A 22,540-nucleotide genomic window follows, 5' to 3' on the forward strand; every position below is an offset into this window, starting at 1 on the left:
ATAATAGAATAACCTATTGTTTGAATTTATTCCGCTTATTAAGGGAAATCAAATGTACAGGATATAAATACTTATAAAGCACCAGAAATCTGGTTGGAGATATTATTTTAGGTCAACTGGAATATTAGTTTAAGGAGTTATCCAGATGTGTTTTCTACACTTTTGACAGCTTTAGATTACATATCATTCCCGAGTCTGTTCAAAGCGGGCTGACCTTCTGACCTCCATACCACAGAACCATGTGTAATCCATCAACTTACCCAAAGGGCTTGACGTCATTCTGTGCCGAGAGAGAACTCACCCATCTGATTCCTGAAAATAATGTTCCTTAGCCCTTCATTATTAAGCTGACTGTTGCACAAAAGCTGTAAGTGATCTCTTACAAGAAACCTCAACCTGTCAACTCTGGTGCCAGCATATGGAGAAGAAAAACATACTTCATCTCACTAAACATTATATAAGAATTCAAAGTTTCTATGTACTGCAGAATTGAGTGGAAGATTGTGTTGCTTATTGAAATACCTCTCAAATTCTCCATATTGATATGTTCATGTTTGTTTATGTTTTTTTTTAAATAAATGACTCAAATGTACAGAAGGAATTGAGAATTACTTCAACACCAGCAAGCTGGTGCTCATTTTGCTGACCTCAGAAGGATGACAGGCTGAGTCAACCCCAGCTGGTATTAATTCAACAGCCAAGCAGGATTTGAACTCAGGACCCTGGGATCCCAAGCCTGCCACCATAACCATTGAGCCAATACAAGGCATAAATCTTTACCACAACTGTCTCACATTTTTCTTTCATGCTCGCTTGGAAAAACTCCCCCAGGTTCTCCTGGAAAATAGGAAGGGTTTTCCATGATCCCATTTATATTGATTCTCTCCTCTTTGCAACAACTGTGGTTCGTCGTATAGGTAAATCGCGAGTGAAGTAATCCACATGGCAGCGATATTTAGCGATGCTTCAACACGCAAAGCATGTTTGTTGGGCCTGGATTTGTTTGTTTCAAACCAGTCGAGAGTTGTCATGCCAACGCGATGTCACCCTTCAGTGCTCTATACCCCACAACCTGTTGAACATCATATTCACATATGTAGAGTGAGAAAACTTGCCGTAAAACTCAATATTTCCTGCAAAACTTACTGTCTGCCGTAAAGACTGTTGTGACTGGCAAGGCTACATGGATTGTAAGGTATGGCAAATGCTTAATTTATGAAAGAAAAGGGCTGGAACTGTCTGCTGATGCTTTTATCGAGGTTTGCAGGGGGTCATACTGATTAGAGAAAATAGCATTCTAAATTCACCTTTCTAAATACCTTATGCATGTATTGTTCAAACAAATCGTGCAGTACCTCCTCATTATGTAAATAGATGTGATCATGTGACCCATATATTAAGCATCTATTTATTACACAGAGTAATGAAAAGGAAGGAATGACAAGAATGAAACCACAATCCTTTTACAGATTGCCATCACGACATCTTTTGACATTTTTGTGACAGGTGGCAATATCAACAATTGTATGAAGATAGCTATGTTAGAGGTAGTTGTAGATTTGAGTGTGGGTTGATGTAAGTAGCCCATCTCTCACGCAGCGAGAGATGGGATTTTTCAATCACTTTTGTGTTTTTGTCTGTCTGTGTGTCTGTCCGGGCCATAACTTTTTTTTTTACCATTTGAGCTTTTCTCATCAAATTTCCAAAAAAGCATTATTTGTGAGAATATGGAGAAGACAAAGTAATAATCTTGTCAAAAGGTCAAAGGTCAACATCACATAAAATCATCAATTTCATCAAAATGACATGAAATTTTAAGAATTTACATATTGGGTCACTGAAATAGTTCACCAGTCAAAAGCTAAAAGCCGAATGGTGTGTTTTTTTCATCAAAAGGTCAAAGGTAAAGGACACAAAATTGTCAATTTCCATTTGATTGACTTGAAGTTTGAGCAGCGCTTGCTTATTGGGTCACTGAAGGCTATTGTTTTATAGGGCAAAAGTTCAAGGTCGCCTAAAATCGTCGCTGTGTTTTTAAAATTTGTCTTTAGCTGTGATAGTTATGTTTACCATACAGAAGCAGAAGTCTGAATACAAAGCGTACGTGGATGGGCTTTGAATTTTCAGATGCTTTCCCTTTGTGTATTTTGTTTGTTGTGAGATTGAGATGGAAAAATGTTCCATATTGCTTGTTTGTTTTTGAACTGTTGAACATGCCTACTATCAAGTTGCCTGTGCCTGCACTGGATTTTCAACGAGGGTAGGGATGGAGGCTCCTATTCTGTTCTCTGGTTTGTAAAACTCTCATTTCAAATATCTGTCATATTACAGGCACAGGCATGTTCATGGAATCCATATAATTTCACTTATTGCCATATCTGATGCGATTTAAATGCTCTAATAGTGGTGAGGTGCTCCATTTGAAACTGTTTGTTCGATATATGTAGCTTTTTGATGCCGAGGTTGCATAATACAAAATTGTATTGTCGAAATAAGTCGAAATCGGAAACAAACAATCGGATACAAACAAATAGGAGAAACTGGAGAAGTCGAAATAGGAGACAAAAGGACAGGCAGTGCATGTCAACAATACCTTATCTGGAATTCCAATTGCAAATTAAGAGCAGGATTATTTTTAGTCCATCAATAGATTATGCTTTAATTTCACCCACAGGATGCTGTGAAAGTCTATCACTTTTTTTCAGGAGCCGCTTATAAGCATCACGAAAGTCTGGACTTCGAGAATACAACAGTGGATTGATTGTAGAGTTACTATAGCCAAGCCAAAGAGTATAGGTGTAAACACTATCTGGGAAACAGGTGTAGCAAATAATTTGCACAGCAAAGGCGATGAAGTAAGGAAGCCAAAAAAGAACAAATGCTCCCATTATGAGAAGAAGCGTTTTCAGAGCACGATTCTCTCTTGATCCAGTCAATCGATTTGAAGACACCATCTTGCCTTTTTCTGATATTGTTTGCAATTGGTTCATCTTGCGTTCCTGCAAAGAAAAACATCAATTAAGGCCATGGAACAAAAATAGGACCACTGGACCTGTAGCTTATCTGGCCCTAGCCTAATGTTGTAACTCAAATTTGGTAGCATTCTGCATGGTGGGTCTGGAGAGGAATTAGCCTTCTGACTGGTGTGTCTGGAGAAGAAGATCTTTGAAGGAATTTACCAGTCGGGAGTGGAACCTTGCTGCCAAATTTCAGCCAGATCGGCCCAGCAGTTTGGCCGGAGAAGTTGAAATCGGAGACAAACGGACAGGCGGTGCATGCCAACAATACCTTATCTGGAATTCCAATTCCAGATAAGCTAAAAATCAATTACCTATATCTATCCAAACAACTTTGGGTCACAATTTGTAATTCTGATTGCTGTATTATGCAAGACAATGTATGTGAGAGGTACACAGAGAATGAACGTTGTATGAGCTGTGCATGCCCATTCTCTGTCCTGCAATGAGCCGAGGCATGTCTACCCCACCCCCAGAAAGCCTGGAATTTCTGCGGTGGCCTACAAAAAATCTCTGGACAAAGGAGCCTGCAAAAGCAGTTGGATCTCAGTGCAACCCACAGAGCAATGCATGAATGGCTTTGTGGCGTACTGGCCCAAGAAGCTTGAGTCTATATCTTCTCCCTTCCAGAATTGGGCCCGAGGGAGAGATTCAGCATTTCCCCAATCGGAACAGCGAGGGAGTTGGAGCAGTGGGAATTGAAAGGGAGTGGTTGGGTAGAAGATGAATAGAAAAGAGGAGTCAAGTGCAAGGAGATAAGTCGAGTCGGAGGGAGAAGGAGAGAGTGGAGAATGAGTGTGGCGTGATTATAACAGGCCATAACATAGCAGGTCATCCCAGGCAGTGGTGCTAATTAACTATAACATCCCTAACTTAACACTATAACACTAACTATATGAGCTTATGGGCATCGATGGGTGGAGGCAGGGCCACTGAGAGGAGAGAGGGAGGTTGGGATGGTCACTGCCCCGCAGGGTCCATTGAGGGGCCCGTGGGCCCAAGCTTATCCCGTATTTGTTTTTTTTTAAACAGTACAGCGAAACTTCCCGTCGACTCGTCCTTACTTCCTCATTGTTACATTATATGAATGAAGAGTCATGGCCGGTGAAAGATTGTGTTTTATGCTTTGTTTGAAGTGCTACCCCAGAAGCACTTGTTCCTTTGCGTTCCACTGCCGGAGATCGGCCTGGAAGACATGATTATTACTGTCGGTGAGATATTTTATCTTTTTGTTTTTCAGTTTCAACAAAGAATTACCACCATAAATCAGGGGTGTAGAAAAGAAAAGAACGGACCACGAGGGAAAAGAACATGACTCGGGCACAGAACATCTTTGAAAGTCTGGGCTTCTCAACCAAAGCAAATGTGACTCAGACTGATGTCAGTGATGAAGTGGTTCATCATCCAGTGATAAATCAAATTGCTGATGTCGAGACTGAAAGTGATATCTCTATGCCTGTCATTGAACATGCAGGACCAGGAAGTATTGTCTCAGTGCAGCCATCAAAACGGGAGCGTGTCACAGAAAAGAAACTGTTAGATTTTTACGTGGGCTTCTTCCACACTAAAAACCCTGCACCTGCTCAAGCAGAGGAGGCAGTTCATCAAGGTCATGAAAGTTATCCTTCACAGTTGCCTGATGATGTGATTTGGGCATTCATTTTCCCATTCGCCTCTTTCACACTAAATTGACAAATGGGGAAAATATACCCCATGATTGGCTTGCCTGGAGCAAAAGTAAGCAAGCATTGTTTTGCTTTCCTTGTCGTCTTTTCAGTAAGCTCCCGGTGTCAAGTCACACAGCTGCAGCTTCAACTTCAGGCTACTCTTTTCGGCAGAAATTGAGAAAAGCTCCATGAAAAGATTCCTGAACACCAAAATAGTAGTAGCCACAAAATGTGTTACATGGAATGATGGAACTTGGATAAATGCCTCAAGTGTAACTCCACCGTTGACCAGCGACTTTTGCAGAGCATTTAGCATCAGGCAGCACATTGGAAGCAAAAACTTCACAGACTTGTAGATGCGACATTGTTCCTGAGGGAAAGAGGCTTGGTGTTTAGAAGGAAATGTCCTCTCATTGGGGATCTAAGAAATGGTAATTATCTGGGCATTTTAGAGTTGATCAGGCATTATGATTCAATCCTTGAAGAACATCTCAACGAAGTGAAGGAATCTCAAATCGCACATCACCGATTGCAAGTTCATTACCTGTCCACTGAGTCAAAATTACTCTTATATAGTGTTGCTCTAAAAATGTGACAAATGCGATCCGAAACAAACAAGAAACCTCAAAGCACTATTCTCTAATTATTATGGATGCAACTCCTGACTCAGCCAATGTAGAACAAACTGTGTTTATTCTACTCTATGTTCACTTGAATGATGAAAATACGAACTACGAGATTCAAGAAAGATTCCTTGAGTTTGTGGATTGCAACAACAAAAAAACAGGCGAAGTGACTGCAGGATTGATCTATGATACCCTCAGGAAGCACACGATACCGATTTCAGACTGCCGTGGATGGCCAAGCGTTCGACAGCGGAAGCAACATGAGCAGCTCCTACGATGGCACTGGAGCTCCTCTCGGAATCACAACCCACTAGCCACATACTTTCACTCTGCTCGTCAACACTTAAATCTGTGTGGTATTCATGCCTCTGAATGTTGTCCAGACGTGATTACGTTTTTTTGAGTTGTTAAAAAAACTCAACAATGTTTTCAGCTTTAGCCCGAATAGATGGGAAATTTTGAAGAAAACCTTGGCTGCTTTCTTCACAGCATATCAGACACATGTTAGTCTGCATGGTAGACAGTGTTAGGCCACTGAATTGCACGGGATCTGCATCTGAGAGCAGAGAGCTGTTCCAATATAAATGGCGTTTAGACCGACGTGAATTTGTTTGAGTGTATCCTCGTGGCTTTTACTTGGTTTAAAGCCCTTATGGCAATCAACTTCAGGAAAACAGTTCTGGAAGCCAGAGATGCGACATTGGATGTTGAGGTCGAGAATGTGAAAAGCCTAATTGAGAACTTCCAACATTTGAGAGAGAGTTGGGATGCAGTATTTACTGAGAGTAAGGTCATTGCTGAGAGCCTTGGTGTGACAACCTCAATGATGTTGCCAGAGAAAAGACAAAAAGGAAGGAAGAGGTTTGCAGATGAGACAGTGAGCGAACAAGTGATAGATTCCAATCCAGAAGATTGGTTCAAGTGTCAAGTTTTCTACGCTCTTCTGGATTGCATCATCAAAATCATGACCAGGCATCATGAGGCAGCCAGGGAGCTGGAGGTGACATTTGGTGTCATGTGGAAAAACCAAAATTTGAACCAAGAGGACGTGCGAAAACAAACTGGAGTACTTTGTGAGAAGTACAGTGGTGACATGACCAGGCATCAAGTGGAAGAAATAGAACACTTAAAGGTGATCCACACAGTTATATGGGACAAACACCTCTATCACCATTTGAACTGTTGAACAGTCTCCATGAGTTGAAACTTGACACCTTGTTCCCCAATATATCCATTATGCTTAGGATCCTCTGTACCCTACTGGTCACTGATGCACAGGTGGAACACTCATTCAGTACACTGGCAAGAGTAAAAAAAATGTCTTGAGATCAGTTATGTCAAGATTTAATGAAGAGTCAGGTAACACTGGCAGTGGAGGCAACTCACGCAAGGAAATTGGATTTTAATGCCGTAATTGTACTGTTTGCAAACCAGAGAGCCTATAAAGCGGCTTTAGGCTCGAGCTTCATGAAATGACGCTTCCGACCAGTCGCTTCCGACTAGTCAGTAGCAGAGCCGACCAGTCGCTTCATGGTCGGACCAATTAGTCATCCTCATTACCAAATTTACCCATGCACAGAGTGCTTTAACCACTCCCCACCCTAACTCTGTCCTAACATTCTGCTCCCATCCCACCCGCTTTGTATCCCCTGTTCATCCTGATGTCCCTTCCCATTAGAATTGTCCCAATGACAGGCTTTCACAGGCCCCTCTGTTGGGTGGGGAGGGGGGGGCGTGGTGGGGAGAAGGAAAGGAGGATAAATTTACCTGTGTGAAGAGTGCTTTAATATCAGCATTGCCCAGGTAAAAAAGGAAATTGTAATACCCTCTATGACCACCACCGAGTGGTGCAATCGGGTACACATTTAAATGGAGAATTTATGCCCCACCCAACCCCCCCCCCATCACCCTGTGTGAGGCCACGGCCACATAACCTATATCACCCCCCACACAAAGTTTTTCTCTACAAGGTTTAGAGCGGTGTTTGTCTCTGGATATGTCGTTGCGGTGTTTGTCTCCGGAGGCAAAGGGGCAGAACTTTGTCTCTAGAACGACTTTGTACGACTTTGTCTCTAGAAACATCAAGGTGGTGTTTTTCTCATGAGGTGTCGGGGCAGTGATGGTATCTGGACGTGTCTGGCGGTGTTTGTCTCTGGAAACGTTGGGATATGTTTTTCTCTCAACATGTCTGGTGGCGTTTGTCTCCAGTCGCATTGGGGTGGTCTTTGTCTCCGGATGCGTCATGGCGGTGTTTGTCTCTGGACGAGTCGGGGTGGGAGTTTGTCTCCAGACGTGTTTGGTGGTGTTTGTCTCCTGACGCGTCAGGGTGGTGGTTGGCTCCTAACATGTCAGGGTAGTGTTTGTCTCCTGATGCGTCGGGGCGGTGATTGCCTTCTGACACGTCAGGGTGGTGTTTGTCTCCAGATGCATTGGGGTGGTGTTTGTCTCTTGGCTTGTCAGGGCAGTGGTTGTATCCAGACACGTCAGGGCAGTCTTTGTCTCTGGACGAGTCAGGGCAGTATATATCTCCAGATGCGTCAGGGAGGGAGTTTGTCTCCGGAAACATCTGGGCGGTGTTTGTCTCTGGGCAATATTTATAGTATGAACAGCAGAAAATGAGATCCGGACATTATTTTGTTTCCATCTTCACTGCTATTCTATGCAGAATAAATTTGATGAGTCAGTATTAAAACGCTACACCACACGTCTTCCTTCCCTCCCTTTCACCTCACACTGTCTTTACTTCCCACACCCCTCCTCATTCACCCTCCCTCATCTCTCTCTCTCTTCCCCTCCCAGTATGATCGTGTCAGAGTATGTGCAGAGTGCAAGTAACATGGCATGGGCGAGTGCACAGGAGAGAGTGGGACAAACATCGACCCAGACAGTGGTATCAGTTAGTGGGACGGACGGGAGGCGGGCCATTTGCGAGTGACATTGGCGGGGATCCCGCAGCACGAATGGCGGGTGTGTCAAACACAGCGTTTCCTGTAGGAGATAGCCCAAAAGCCAGTGAAAGCATTTGATTCAATTAACACGCGACGGGTGCACTTCCAACCACCCCCTTGGAGGCCGAAGGCTCGCCGAAACTGCTGATGGGAGAACGAAGCCCAGCCAGGATATAATGAACATCCTCACCTGGGCAAAGGAGCACTAGTTAGGGGAAGGGTTTAGCATTAGATAGACTGGCCCAATGGGGACATTAGGAGCAGTCCTCCATGTGGGCCCGGGAACACAAGTTTTGGGGAGTTAGTATTGCAATTAGAGATGATTGGGGACAAGGACAGACATGGGACCTTTTGTGGGGACGTAGCTTAAGGCCCTGTCACACATTGACGATTTAGCCAGCGTATGCCTGACGTATGCAAAATTTGGCTAAAACGCTGGCACGCGTCGAATACGTTATGGGTAAGTTTGTATACATTAAGAGCATGCTGGCATACGTCGTAGTACGCTGGCTTTTTTCGTAGTACGCTGGCATACGTCGTAGTACGCCGAGGTGTTAGACAAATTTTCCGACAAACAAATTGTTAGACAAAGAAATTTTTCGACATATGCCAGCATATGACTCACACATTCCACATAATGCTGGCCATAAGTTGTAGGCACGTTACGCAATGGTTGACACATGTTATTTGTGAGTTACTCATAAGTCGAAACACGTCGAGGTAATGTTTAGCGTACCCGAAACTTATTTCTAACCTATGAGTAACGTGTTGTAGGCACGTTACGCGATCGTTGACACACGTCGACACACATTACTTGTACGTTACTCGTAAGTCAAAACATGTCAATGTAATGGTTAGCGTCAGTATTCCAGGCTCCCTAGTTTTTTTTTTTTTCTTCGGTATGACGGTATGTTAACACTTCGATTTCTAGTGGTTATAATATAATAATATTAATAGGTTGCCGCTCAACGATTTTAATCATAACTACACTTGAAATCGAAGTGTCAACATCACTGTCATACCGAAGAAAAAAAAACAAAAAAAACAGGGAATCTGGAACACTGACGCTAACCATTACCTTGACGTGTTTTGACTTATGAGTAACGTACAAGTAACGTGTGTCGACGTGTGTCAACGATCGCGTAACGTGCCTACAACTTATGGCCAGCATATGCGGAACGTGTGTCATACACCGGGGTACGTCGATAAATTTTCAACATGCTGAAAATTTCTTGACGTACTCGGCGTACTACAACGTATGCCAACGTACTACGACATATGCCAGCATGCTCTTAACGTATACAAAACTTGCCTATAACGTATTCCACGTGTGCCAGCTTCGTTCGGAAAATTATTCATATGTCGGCATATGCTGGCTAAAACGTCAAGGTGTGACAGCGGCTTCACACTTCGATGTCGAGTGCGGTTATAATTTGAATCGTCGAGCCGCAGCCTATTAATATCTGACGCCACGTGATCGTCGGCGATACGCTGCCGCGCGCTATGCATAAGTTAGACTATCGTTGGGCATAGGTTGTGAACGCCGACAACACGCTCAGCATTCGTTGGTATAAGTTATCTATATGTGATTGAAACATTCTGTGTACGTTACTAATACGTTATGTATACGTCCAACACGTTATTATACGCCCAAAACTTAAAAAAAAAAACATGGCACCACCCACTCAACTGGCTCCACCTACTGTCTCTCTCCGCTGGCACCGCCCACTCACCTGGCTCCACCCATTGCCTCTTGCCGCTGGCACCACCCACTCACCTGGCTCCACCTAATGCCTCTCGTCGCTGGCACCACACACTCACCTGGCTCCATCTACTGCCTCTTTCCGCTGACACCACCCACTCACCTGGCTCCACCTAACATCCTTCCTCACGTCTGATGGCCTCGCTCATTCTGTAGACCGGTGTATGCGCTGCACCGGCATCATAACGAAGCAGGAGACAATGCGCCAACTTTCAAGGAGGGATCGCTCAGTGGAGCGTCCCCTAAAAGTGTGCTGGGTAGTGTGGCCAGCTGATAGTGCAAGGTATTGCGAGACCGTTAGCCATCATCTCCTGTTCTCTCTCATGATTATCTCCTCTTCATCGGGTGTGCGTGTGCGTGTGCGTGTGCGTGTGCGTGTGTGTGTGTGTGTGTGTGTGTGTGTGTCATGGCACCTCTCCTTGCTTAAGTTAAGAGTGCAGAAGAATTATATCAGGATAAGTCTGCTCAGTGTCTGCTTTAGTAAGTTGCTTGCCTTGCTGTCACACCTCACAAATTCCTTAATGTCCCTGCTTACACACAACAATAAATAGATTCATTGTGCCACATATTTTTCCTCACCAGCCTGTAATAAATGCTTGTGTAGAAATGTTTCCAGTTCGTTTTTGTCTTTTATTTCATTCATCCAGCATGGTCCGTATCCTAGCCGAGCCAGGACATTATTCCCAACGATCCGTTCTTCTAGCCCATACATACTTTGCAGTGTCGCTCAGCTGCATCTGACCCGGTAAGGTGACCCTTTTCGGACAGGTGTACCGGGGCACTTTAATTAGGTCACATGATTACTTAGGTAACTGGGTTAGACGGAGGACCCTAGGTCACGTGGTTGAGTTAATGGCGTTCACGGTTGGTTCGCGACCCGCTGCGTCTCAGAGTTGTCCTTGTGCGACAGCCTGCAATACCGAAGAGTCTGGAGTCTGGAACCCGAGAAAGTTGTAGGCACGTCTCCCCCTCCCCCGTGGTTCTTTCACCCCGGTCGCAACAATATATATATATATATATATATATATATATATATATATATATATATATATATATATATATATATATATATATATATATATATGCTTTAACTGAATGAGGAGTGATCAAGAAGTCCTTTGTTGAACAGAAAACTTGTCACATATGAGAGATTGTTCCATTTAAATCAAACTATAATATGAAAATATATATATATATATATATATATATGTATATATATATATATATATATATATATATATATATATATATATATATATATATATATATATATATATATATATATATATATATATATATAGTTATCCTGGATATACTCACACACATCAGGGTGTTGCAAAGGACTGTGCAGAGTCCTTTTCAACAATTAAGATTGCGAGTGAAGAACCCATCCATTAACTTCCCAAGAATTGGCTTCTTTTCGTGTGACTTGATATTCTCCACCCCATCGGGAACAGCGCTATACCGTACAAATTTGAAAGGAGAGATTTGGGGTCCTCTCCAAACCATGAACAGCCAAGATTATGATTTTTTTTACAGTCTAAAACCATCTGTGCACGCTCAAAGTACAAGCACCAGTTTTCAACTCATTCCGTCTCGCGGTTCAGGAGTGAATGCAGTTTCAGTCAAACAAACACATGAACAAACCGATATTTCTCGTATTATAGTTTTATTTAACCGGAAAAATCTCTCATACATGACAAGTTTTCTGTTCAACCAAGGACTTCTTGATCACTCTTCATTCAGTTAAATTTTAAAGTATGTCATGTATAGTAATCTGTTCATTCAGGTTCTTGCGATGAGAGGGAGTGCACTCTGGCAAATTGTTGTAATTAAGTAGTTCCTTAGTTGCAAATCTTAACTTTCGAAAATACAAGATATTTTAAATAACATTTTTCAAAATTACAGTGGCTCTTAACCCTTGTCGTACCAACATATTTTACTAGCTAATCTTACCAACTATGGTATTTTTGGACCCCAACTCAAAAACCACTCAATTTCACTAAATCTGCCAAAGTTTCACTTCAATGACTAAACATGCTGTTTTATTGATAAAGTCAACAAAGATATGAAAATAAAAATCAATATAAAATCTAAAATTAACCTTCCAACTGGGGACTTTTATGATCGCAACTCAGAAGCACTAAATTTCATTCAATCTGCGAGGTTTCACATCAATGAGAAAACATAATGATTTTGATTGGATGATGTTTTAGTGATAAGGTACATAAACATAAGCATAAAAAACTTGGAGGATTTGCTAGATACAAATACCATATGAAGTAATCATATATGCAAAAAATTGAACGAAAACAAGGGGGGTCTTTTTGGATCCCAGAAAGGATGTGCTTGCAACTCTGTGCAGCAAGGTGGGACCTTAAAACGTCATATATATTTATTACCGGCACATATCGGTAAGCAAACTAATGAAATGTGATATCCATTGTGGAACTAATATAGAAATAATTCATCGAAATTTATGCCTGGGGTCCAAAAAGACCACTGTTGGAAGGACTGGGGTTAATAACGATAATGCAGAAGAGCAATAGTCACTTTGACTTAACTTTGCACAGATTACTCCTGGAGCATACTGTTGTCTTATTGGTGGTGATGCAATGAATGTAGAGTTTGTTATTGTGCATGCCCTTACCTGTTTGTTCGCTACAGCAAAAATTCTCGCGTAAAGAACCAGCAAGATCGTCACTGGTATGTAGAAGGCAATCAAACAGCAGGCAATTGTATACTCTGTAGTCGTAATGAAATCGCAGCATTTGAGATTGTTATAACAGCTGACTGCAATAGGATCATCTGAACGCCACCAACCAAAATGAATTGGGAAGAAGGATACAGCACCAGCCATGAGAAAAACCAAGACATTGAGTAGATGTGCACGTCTGCTCGTGATGAGGTTCGGGTAATGCAGCGGTGCGGTCACGGCCAAGTATCGATCCATGGCGATGACACACAAAGTGTCAATGCTCGCAGTAGTAGCAAACATATCCATTGAATTCCACAGGGCACATGCTGCATCTCCCAATAGCCAGGAACCAGTGAGGATGTATATTGCACCAAGTGGCATCACCAATGATCCCACAAGAAAATCGGCCAAGGCGAGCGAGCACACAAAGTAGTGTGTGAAACCAGGCATGAAGAATCGTGAGCGGTACACAGCAGCAAGGACCATCATATTTCCAATGGTAGTGATCACCGCAACTATAACAAGAAGGATTCCAATAACAGTCTGAGGAGGTCTTGGAGACCAACTTGGAATGGTGTCGTTTTTATCAAACATTGCGCTTTGCTAAATACGAATCTTCATCAAACTATTTCAGTTCCTGGATCGTCTCCTCTCTGCATTCACACAGTTATGAGAATATAACCGCAGTTCAACAATGTTTGAATGCAATTACGTCTTTCATAGTTTTGTTCAATGAGCAAAAACTATGCAGAAAGAAAAAATAAATCTCCACTTCACTAAAAATCGTTTACAAAGTCGGGGCTTGGTTATTTTTTTTTAAATTTAATCCACATTTGTCAAATTTATCCGGTCAGATTGTCTCTGATTTATTTATGCCTAAAATTACAAACTTTCGACTATGAGAAAGTAATATCAAAATATAGAATGGGGTTCTTTTTTCGAGATATATCTATAAGACATACCTATTGCAAAACTATGCAGTATCAATTGCACTATTGTTAAGAAACTGAATTTATATCTTACTAATTGCAGCCAAGACCACACCTATTCAGATTAGTGGTTAAAGTGAGACACACGGGAACTAATGTGGCTCTTAATAATCATAATGAAGCAGATAAATAGTCACTGACTTTGCTTTGTGCAGAATGCCCCTGGACAATACCATTGTGAAACTTGCAAAGAATGTCATATTGTCATTAATAATGTTTTGTAGAAGGGAGGGTGGTCATGGTGGTAGTGGTTGGGGGGGGGGGGGTGCCGAGCTAAAATATAATATGAATCCATTAGACAGTGTGTTCAAGTCATTTGGAGTTACTCTTGCATTGGGGATCTGGCAGGGGTAAGTCATACTCATTATGTGCACTAAAAGGTAGGGGGTGCAGGATTTTAAATAATGCAACAGAATTTGTAACATTGTGTTGTGTTGTGTATAACTTCCTGCACAGGTGAGACCCTGTGAGGACTTAGGCACAAAAGGCAGCAAGAAAACATTACGCACTTTAAATGGAACCATCATGAACTATTCGGCTGGTGGATTGCAAGCCAAGCTGGTAACGAGAGCTGTGGAGCTCTGGAGAGAGGCAGAAAGCTTTTAATATGGCACCATTCTCTTGTAAAACATTGCACCGCCCATACCAGCGAGTGTCCTATAAAAGTGACCCGCCATGCATGAAGGTAATGAAGTTCCCAGAGGTAATGAAGGTCATGCACACGACAGAACACTTTATACAAAAAACACAGAATCCAAGGCTCGTAGTGGAGCTGACTCACACATGGACATACAGACAAATACAAGAGACAACACAGGACTGTTAAGTAAGACGCACCCACTGAGCTTGGGGGAAGTCTGCTCTTTGTTTTGTTGCTCCACAAAAAAGGAATGTTTTGGAGAATCACAGAGACATCACACCTCATGACTATCCCCTCATATCCTGGCCTCCTCATCACCATTCTTCTTCCCCGAGCCGCACCTCTCCTAATGTCATATTAGATTGCACAAGTCATGGCAGACCCAGAGACCAGCTCGTGCCTGCCGAAAGTTTTCGCCTGCTCCCTTCTTGGATGGATATGATATTGTCAGCATCACAATGTGGAATAGATTTCATTGTGCACTTGCAAATATCACATCTCACTTCGCTGATGGGAATATGAAGAGTGGAGGCGGGAGAGAAAGAGAGGGGTGGGAGAGAGACAGGTGTGCCGAGAGAGAGAGCGGGAGGGGGAGGGGAGGCGGTGTAACTTCCCCGGGTAAATCGGTTGGCAAGAGGGAAGCTAGGAAGAGGGAATGGAGTGTGGAAGGGACAGTGAGGAGGGAGAAGGGGAAAATAGAGGAGGGATGGGACAGTGAGGAGGGGGAGGGGGGAAGAGCAGGGAGAGGTGCAGGAAAGAAGAGGGTTGGAAATGGCAGAGCTCGGAAGGGGGGAGGAGCGAGGAAGAGAGGGAGAGGAGAGGAGAGCAAGGAAGAGGGGGGAGAGCAACGCCTCACCACACGTCGATGAACACTCCAGGAGGGAGGAGTGTGTGGAGGGGGTGGGAGCAAGAGAAAGAGAGCTTGTTGGGGAGAGAGATTATGTTATGCCTTATGACCACACTCACAGCATGTATATATATATATATATATATATATATATATATATATATATATATATATATATATATATATATATATATGTATGTGTGTGTATATATATGTATGTGTGTGTATATATATATATATATATATATATATATATATATATATATATATATATATATATATATATATATATATATATATATATATATATATATATATATATATATATATATTGTTGCGGTTGTGGAAATTCGCAAACCACCATTCAGGTCCCATAGGTGAGATATCTCTGTAAGTACATGTGTAGTTAGCCCCAAACCCGTTGTTTAGAGGGAATAAATGTAATTCATTCGGGCTGTGACGCTTTGAGATAGCCGTTTTTCTGTTCTATCTTTATTTTGAACCAACCACGCTCCAACCATCACACAACAACAACAACGCCAACAGCCACGATCTTTACCTTCACAACTCGCTCCTGCAAACATCCCATCACCGCCATTCTAAACGGCACCATGGCCATAAATCACCACCATAAACCCTCCCACCTTCCACTCTCTCCTTCTGCGGCCATTCCCGCACCACCTGTGAGCACCGAGCGACGGCTGTCCTGGGCTCGTACAAGTTGCGCACCGAGCCGCGAGTGCAAAATGCGGCCTTTCCGAGGAGAATTCGGATCAGGAATGCTACACGCCCACTTCTGATCCGTCCAATCAGCAAGCGCGGGGCGGTTTGGCCCCGCCTCAAGGCGCGTCTGTGTGGAATCGAGATGTGCAAATTCTAGGATCAGGGGAGATTCACGCCCCTTTTTTCCGTCCAATGGGCGAGCGTGGCTCCGCCCCCGAGCTCGTCTGATCCGGAAATTTGCATATGGGTTCTCCTGCCAGCCTACAAAGCGCCGAGCGCAAGGCGAATCTGGGCAGAGTCAGTTTTGGAAGAGCGGAGAGTGGCAGGAAATGCAGAGTCAGTTTTGGAAGAGTGAAGAGTGAAGAGTGAAGAGTGAAGAGCGGAGAGTGGCAGGAAAGGTCGAGTCAGTTTTGGAAGAGAGGAGAGTGGCAGAAAGGCATAGTCGGTTTTGGAAGAGCGGAGAGTGGCAGAAAAGTGGAGAGAGTTTTGGGCAGAGTCGGGTTGGAGCGCAGAGTGGAGTCGGGAGGCGAGGGCGTCCCGGTGGTTTTCGGCAGTCGGCTGAGGAGAATTGGGGGAAGTGTCCGAGGAGCTCGGGTCCGAGGCAAGGAAGACGGTGGTCGGCGACGAGGTCGCGGTGGAATCGCTCGTCACGGGACCCAAGCAAGCCAGCTATACTCTTTCCCCAGAGCATCAACAATTCCCCCCCTTTTTCCCCCCGCGCTGAGATAGAGCGAAAAGGGGGCCCCGTTCCCACCCCACTCCAAGCAGTACCAACGAAACCCGCGAAGGAGCACGAAATCGGGGCACCGCCGCGCTGCCACATTTGCGGCTCATCACAAAGACGCGGGTAGGACCCACCCGGTCTCGCGGACCTGACCGTTCTTTCAGGTCCCGCGCAAATATTGGCGCACAGGCCCCGTCTGCCCCCTTGTCTTTGAGGGTGGCCTTTTCTTTTGCTTTTGAGTAAATGTGTTGTTGGCGCCGTCTGTAAAGTAAAACTGTTTAAGTGTTGCCGTGTGCTCACGTAGTCGGTAGTATCTCTGCGTCATTGTTTCTTTTGTAGCATTTGATATATGTGCATTCTGTTTGGCTGTATATGTGTGCTCTCCGTGTGCCGCGGAATAAATGTGCATCATGTTGAACTGTTTTCCCGTTTCGCTTTTACTTTTCTTTAATTGAATCTCCATCTTGCTTCACGTAAAGGGTTGGTAGTGGGCTTAATACGCCCGATAATTAATCGGAACCGTCGAGGCCGACGAAAACACCGCTCGGTTATCCCGATAGTGCGGAACAGATCGCTTAAGCGGCCCGTGTCCAGAGTCGACCTGCGGCGAGGTGCGATCGCCCGGTCTACCCTCCGCGTGGGTACTTAGGTAGGTCGAGTTTGGCGAACAACCTTATCCCACGAGGGTGGCCGATTGGCACGATCGTGGTGAGGCTGAAAGGCCCACCCGTGAGTGACTAGCTCCCGGCATTAGTCCGAGAGGGTCACGACAGAATTGTGCGTCCGGTGGGCGACGTGCCGCGATTCGAGTCACGTGGCCGTTCGCACGCCGGCGGGTGTGAATTCGCAACAATATATATATATATATATATATATATATATATATATATATATATATATATATATATATATATATATATATATATATATATATATATATATATATCCTGATTTTCATTCCAACCCTTTCCTTTTATCCATGATACAAATCTAAGCAGGCACCACGCCCAGGCAGACACCGTATGAGAGACTCATCACCAACACTGTACAGGACGTGAATGGCATGCCTTTTCATTTGAATCTGCACCCTGATTTACAATGGTGCCTCACCTTGCTCCACCTTTGCCCAACAGAAGCTCACCACCTTGACCACGAACATCTCCCGCACACAGCAAAATCACCCCACACCTCTACTCCCCTCTGCATCAATGCAATTTGCCACCAAACGGGCGTGTTGCACAGCCCAGGCCACTTGGACTGCGTGGTGCGGGGACAGGCCAAGCATGTTAACAGCACCAACCGCAGCTCACCGGGGGTGCCCCAAATGTGCATGTGGGACCAAGACGACCCTCGTCCAGTCACCAGAACAAGGCCCGGGAGTTCGGTGCAGAGCTGCAGGCCATGTCGCGCCAAACGTGTGAATGAGGCCGCTTCCGGCCCCAGGAGCCTGGCAGGGTAGGGCCGTGATCCAATGGAAGGGCACAATTTGGATGATGGTGGGTAGATTTGAGTCGTCACCCCATCCTTCGCTGGGGCTAATAAAAGGTGGATCACGTAGTCGTTCGTCCGTCTCCGTCTCCGTCTCCTCTCTCTCTCTCTCTCTCTCTCTCTCTCTCTCTCTCTCTCTCTCTCTCTCTCTCTCTATCTATCTATCTATCTATCTATCTCTCTCTCTCTCTATCTATCACTCTCGCCTCTTTCTCTCTCTCTCTCTCTGTCTCTGTCTCTGTCTCTCTTTCCCCTCTCTCTCTCTCGCCTCTCTCTCTCTCTCGTCTCTCCTCTCTCTCCTCTCTCTCTCTCTCTCTCTCTCTCTCTCTCTCTCTCTCTCTCTCTCTCTCTCTCTCTCTCTCTCTCTCTCTCTCTCTCTCTCTCTCTCTCTCTCTCTCTCTCTCTCTCTCTCTCTCTCTCTCTCTCTCTCTCTCTCTCTCTCTCTCTCTCTCTCTCTCTCTCTCTCTCTCTCTCTCTCTCTCTCTCTCTCTCTCTCTCTCTCTCTCTCTCTCTCTCTCTCTCTCTCTCTCTCTCTCTCTCTCTCTCTCTCTCTCTCTCTCTCTCTCTCTCTCTCTCTCTCTCTCTCTCTCTCTCTCTCTCTCTCTCTCTCTCTCTCTCTCTCTCTCTCTCTCTCTCTCTCTCTCTCTCTCTCTCTCTCTCTCTCTCTCTCTCTCTCTCTCTCTCTCTCTCTCTCTCTCTCTCTCTCTCTCTCTCTCTCTCTCTCTCTCTCTCTCTCTCTCTCTCTCTCTCTCTCTCTCTCTCTCTCTCTCTCTCTCTCTCTCTCTCTCTCTCTCTCTCTCTCTCTCTCTCTCTCTCTCTCTCTCTCTCTCTCTCTCTCTCTCTCTCTCTCTCTCTCTCTCTCTCTCTCTCTCTCTCTCTCTCTCTCTCTCTCTCTCTCTCTCTCTCTCTCTCTCTCTCTCTCTCTCTCTCTCTCTCTCTCTCTCTCTCTCTCTCTCTCCCACCCACTCTCTCCCTCTCCCACTCTCTCTCTCTCTCCCTCCTCCCTCCCTGGTGGCCAGTCGCTCTGTGTGTAAGTGTCATGGCGGCGTGTTGGTGCGTGTGTTAACTCTGTGTTGTCCCTTGTGCTTTCTTGTCTACTTTACCCAGCTGTGCAGCGTTTTCTTGTCCCCCCCCCCTCCTCTTGTGCCCCCTTTTCCCGAGTTAGAGGGAGTGAGAGAAGAGCATTTACGGTGGTATTCGGTATGTTCGTTGTGCTTTGAGCGGTGTCCGTGCCGATCTACTGTTGTACATTATTAGTTTATCATGTTTATTTATTTATTTACTTATTTTGTATTCATTGTACCTTTTCCTTTCGTTTAAAATATTCTTGTTTTCTCGCAACCCATCGAAGTTTGAACGGTGTTCGCCGATTTATTTTTTTATCCATCCGGCCATTGAAGAGTCATGGCGGGTGAAAGTTCGCGGTACGCTTCCTTTGAAGTGCTAACCAGGAAACATGGGATAGTTGGCGTTCCTCCGTCAGGGATCGACATGGAGAAGTTAATTGTTGGTGTCTGAGATTATCGGGATTGAGAATGTTAAGGCGGTTTCCCGAATGAACAAAAAGATTGTTTTTTTCGTTTCTCAAGTGCCCATGGTTGCTCAAGTCGTCAAGCGAGGACTTTTCTTTGATCCCGATATTTATGTTCCTTTTTCCCCTCTGGATACTTCCGCAAAAAAAGTTGTGATTTCAAATTTATCACCGTTCGCGAAAGGTGATAAGATTGTATCCCAGTTTTTTTGTTTGTTTTTTTCCTTGTCGAGGCTCGTGTGAGAGCTAACAGACAACACACATCAAGGGGGGGGGGGCATGAGACAAGAGGGGAGGGAGTGGGAAGGACTAAACAGTGGGGAATAGAGACATTAGGAGATCTGTGGAAGGGAGAGGGATGGGACGGGGAACATGGGGAATAGAAGATGGACATTACGGGGACTTTCAGGAAGGAAAACTGTTTATTTTCTCACCTACATGTTTCTGTGTTCCTCGTTCGGTTTTGTTTCAAAAATCGTGCTATTTTGTGAGTTTTCGTCGACCGTGTCTTCTCGGGCTCCTTGAGGATAACCATCCTTCCCCTCTTGGTGTACGATCATTTTTGTTTGTATTATCTCCTTCTTACATTCAATTCCTATTTCCCCCACTTTCCCAATGCCCCCATCCCTCCCAACTAAACACTGTTTCTTGTCTTAAATTCAAAAGAAAAAAAACCGAAAAAATACCTTTCTCCCTGCATACCCATGAGTCCGGATCCGATTTCTTCTTCTTCCTCTTCTTCTTCCTCCTGCCAGCACACCATCTTTATTCTACTTGAGCTGACCCACTCTCGCCATTAGTGTGTACTAGGTGCGGTGGGACGCAAGAAGCACGCGGGCCACCATCTACTCCGCTTTATTGCGCGACCAGAAGCACAGTCCTACCACCCCTAGCGGGCGAGGCATGATATACAAAAACCCAATCACGTGACACAGCACACTCCTCCCCCCGTAAAATGACCCGTCACATAATGAACGGATAATCACAACATGACCATCGGAAACCCATCAACACTCATAATCCTCCAAGTACCGCGGCCGCACCCTGACCCGCCTCAGACGGGCAGCGCCACCAGACAGTCCAGGCTCAGATGCCTCCCGGCTCGGTCGAGGTGACACCCTCGCCGGACTCGCACTTTCCGCAACACCAGCTACCCCCGACTGCCCAGCCTGCTCGACGTCCCCGGGTAGGACGGTATCAGGCGAAGACCCCCTCGGCGCCGGCCCAGCCAGTCCCGGCGATACAACGTCAGGTGCCGGCGAGACTACCGGTGGGGGCCCCGCAACGTTCGGCTCGGGGAGGTGTGGGGGGGGTGACGCTGAACAGCGATCATGCATCTGGTCCACGTGCCGCTTCCACACATCCCCACCATCAGTCCGCACCATGCAATTCGCCAGCCCCAGCACCACAGAGACCACCGCCGGCACCCATTTGGAACCGTGGAAATAATCGCGTACCATCACCCGCTGCCCCACCTCGAAGCTGCGCAGCCGCGTCGGACGCGACATTGCCTAACTCCCCGACCCTCCAGGTCGCAGCAAATCCAGCCTCGACCGCAAAGCCCGTCCATAGAGACGAATGGCAGGCGAATCACCCGTGACAGGATGAACTGCGTTCCTGTAATGGAGCAAAAAGACATTGACCACCGCCTGCACAGGTGCAACACCCCCCCTGCGCAAAGCCCACTTCAACATCTTGACAAACGACTCAGCTTGGCCATTCGTCTCAGGATGATACGGTGCGGACCTTAGATGTCGAATACCATTCTGGCGCATAACCTCATCAAATACACCCGCGATGAACTGCGGACCATTATCAGAGACCAGGATCTCCGGCAACCCTTTATTAGCAAAGATCGGCCGCAGCTTCTCTACTGTAATGCTTGCTGAAGTATGCTGCATTACTACAACCTCCGGCCATTTAGAGAATGCATCAATCACAATCAAAAACATCTTGCCATTAACCGGTCCCGCAAAATCTACATGGACCCTCTGCCAAGCTCGGTCTGGCACAGGCCAGAGACCCGAAGCTTGACGCGGGTTATCAGCATCTGTCTGGCACGTGGTGCAACGCTTAACCAACTGCTCAATGTCTTTGTCCAACCCCGGCCACCACAACAGGCTACGAGCAAGACTCTTGGTCTTCACGATGCCCAGGTGACTGACATGCAGCTCTTCCAAACACCGCTGCCTGAACCTCGGTGGAATCACGGTCCTCATTCCCCACATTATGCACCGTTGGACCAACGACAGCTCCACTGCGCGTGACATGAAAGGTTGAAATGCCGGTGTCGAAGGCAGATCGCTCCAATTCCCCGTAGAAATCGCCTGGACGACACGGGCAAGCACCGGATCACGAGCCGACTCCACCGTGACCTGCCTGGCCGTGACCGGCCCGCTTTGGACCTGGTCCAGCGCGAACACATCGACCCGGTCGCCCAACTCAGATGCAGCTGGACCCTCCGCACACGGCAAGCGTGAGAGCCCGTCGCAGTTAGCATGCTTCTCGGTGCTTCGGAACTGAATGTCATAATCATAAGCACCCAGAAACAGACACCACCGCTGTATTCGCGCGGCTGCTACCACCGGCACCCCACGTTCGGGTCTCAGGATGAATTGAAGCGGTTGGTGATCCGTCTGTAAAGTGAAATGCCGCCCCAGCAGATATTGATGAAACCTCCGCACACCCCAGACGAGGCTGAGAGCCTCACGCTCAATCTGGGCATATCCGCGCTCTGCTGTGGACAAGGTCCGGGATGCAAAACAAACAGGCGGCTCGGAACCATCGTCCATCCTGTGATAGAGCACTGCCCCGATGCCATATGCAGAGCTGTCGCATGCCAATAGGAGCGGACGCGCAGGCACGTAGTGCACGAGGACC

General features: G+C 45.6%; 1 protein-coding gene across 1 annotated transcript; it reads right to left on the reverse strand.

Annotated features, from left to right (window-relative positions):
- Positions 1–2,651: 2,651 nt before the first annotated feature.
- LOC147033074 (beta-1 adrenergic receptor-like) lies at positions 2,652–13,377 on the reverse strand. Its single transcript, XM_085851166.1, has 2 exons — positions 12,671–13,377; positions 2,652–2,999 (listed from the first exon to the last, which is right to left on the reverse strand). The coding sequence occupies exons 1-2, from the start codon at positions 13,310–13,312 to the stop codon at positions 2,652–2,654; spliced, it is 990 nt and encodes a 329-aa protein (XP_085707292.1). The 5' UTR covers positions 13,313–13,377.
- Positions 13,378–22,540: the final 9,163 nt, after the last annotated feature.

This window comes from Eptatretus burgeri, chromosome 2 (genome assembly GCF_056783735.1).
Source record: "Eptatretus burgeri isolate ZD-2024b chromosome 2, Ebu_testis_v1, whole genome shotgun sequence".
Lineage (NCBI taxonomy): Eukaryota > Metazoa > Chordata > Myxini > Myxiniformes > Myxinidae > Eptatretus > Eptatretus burgeri.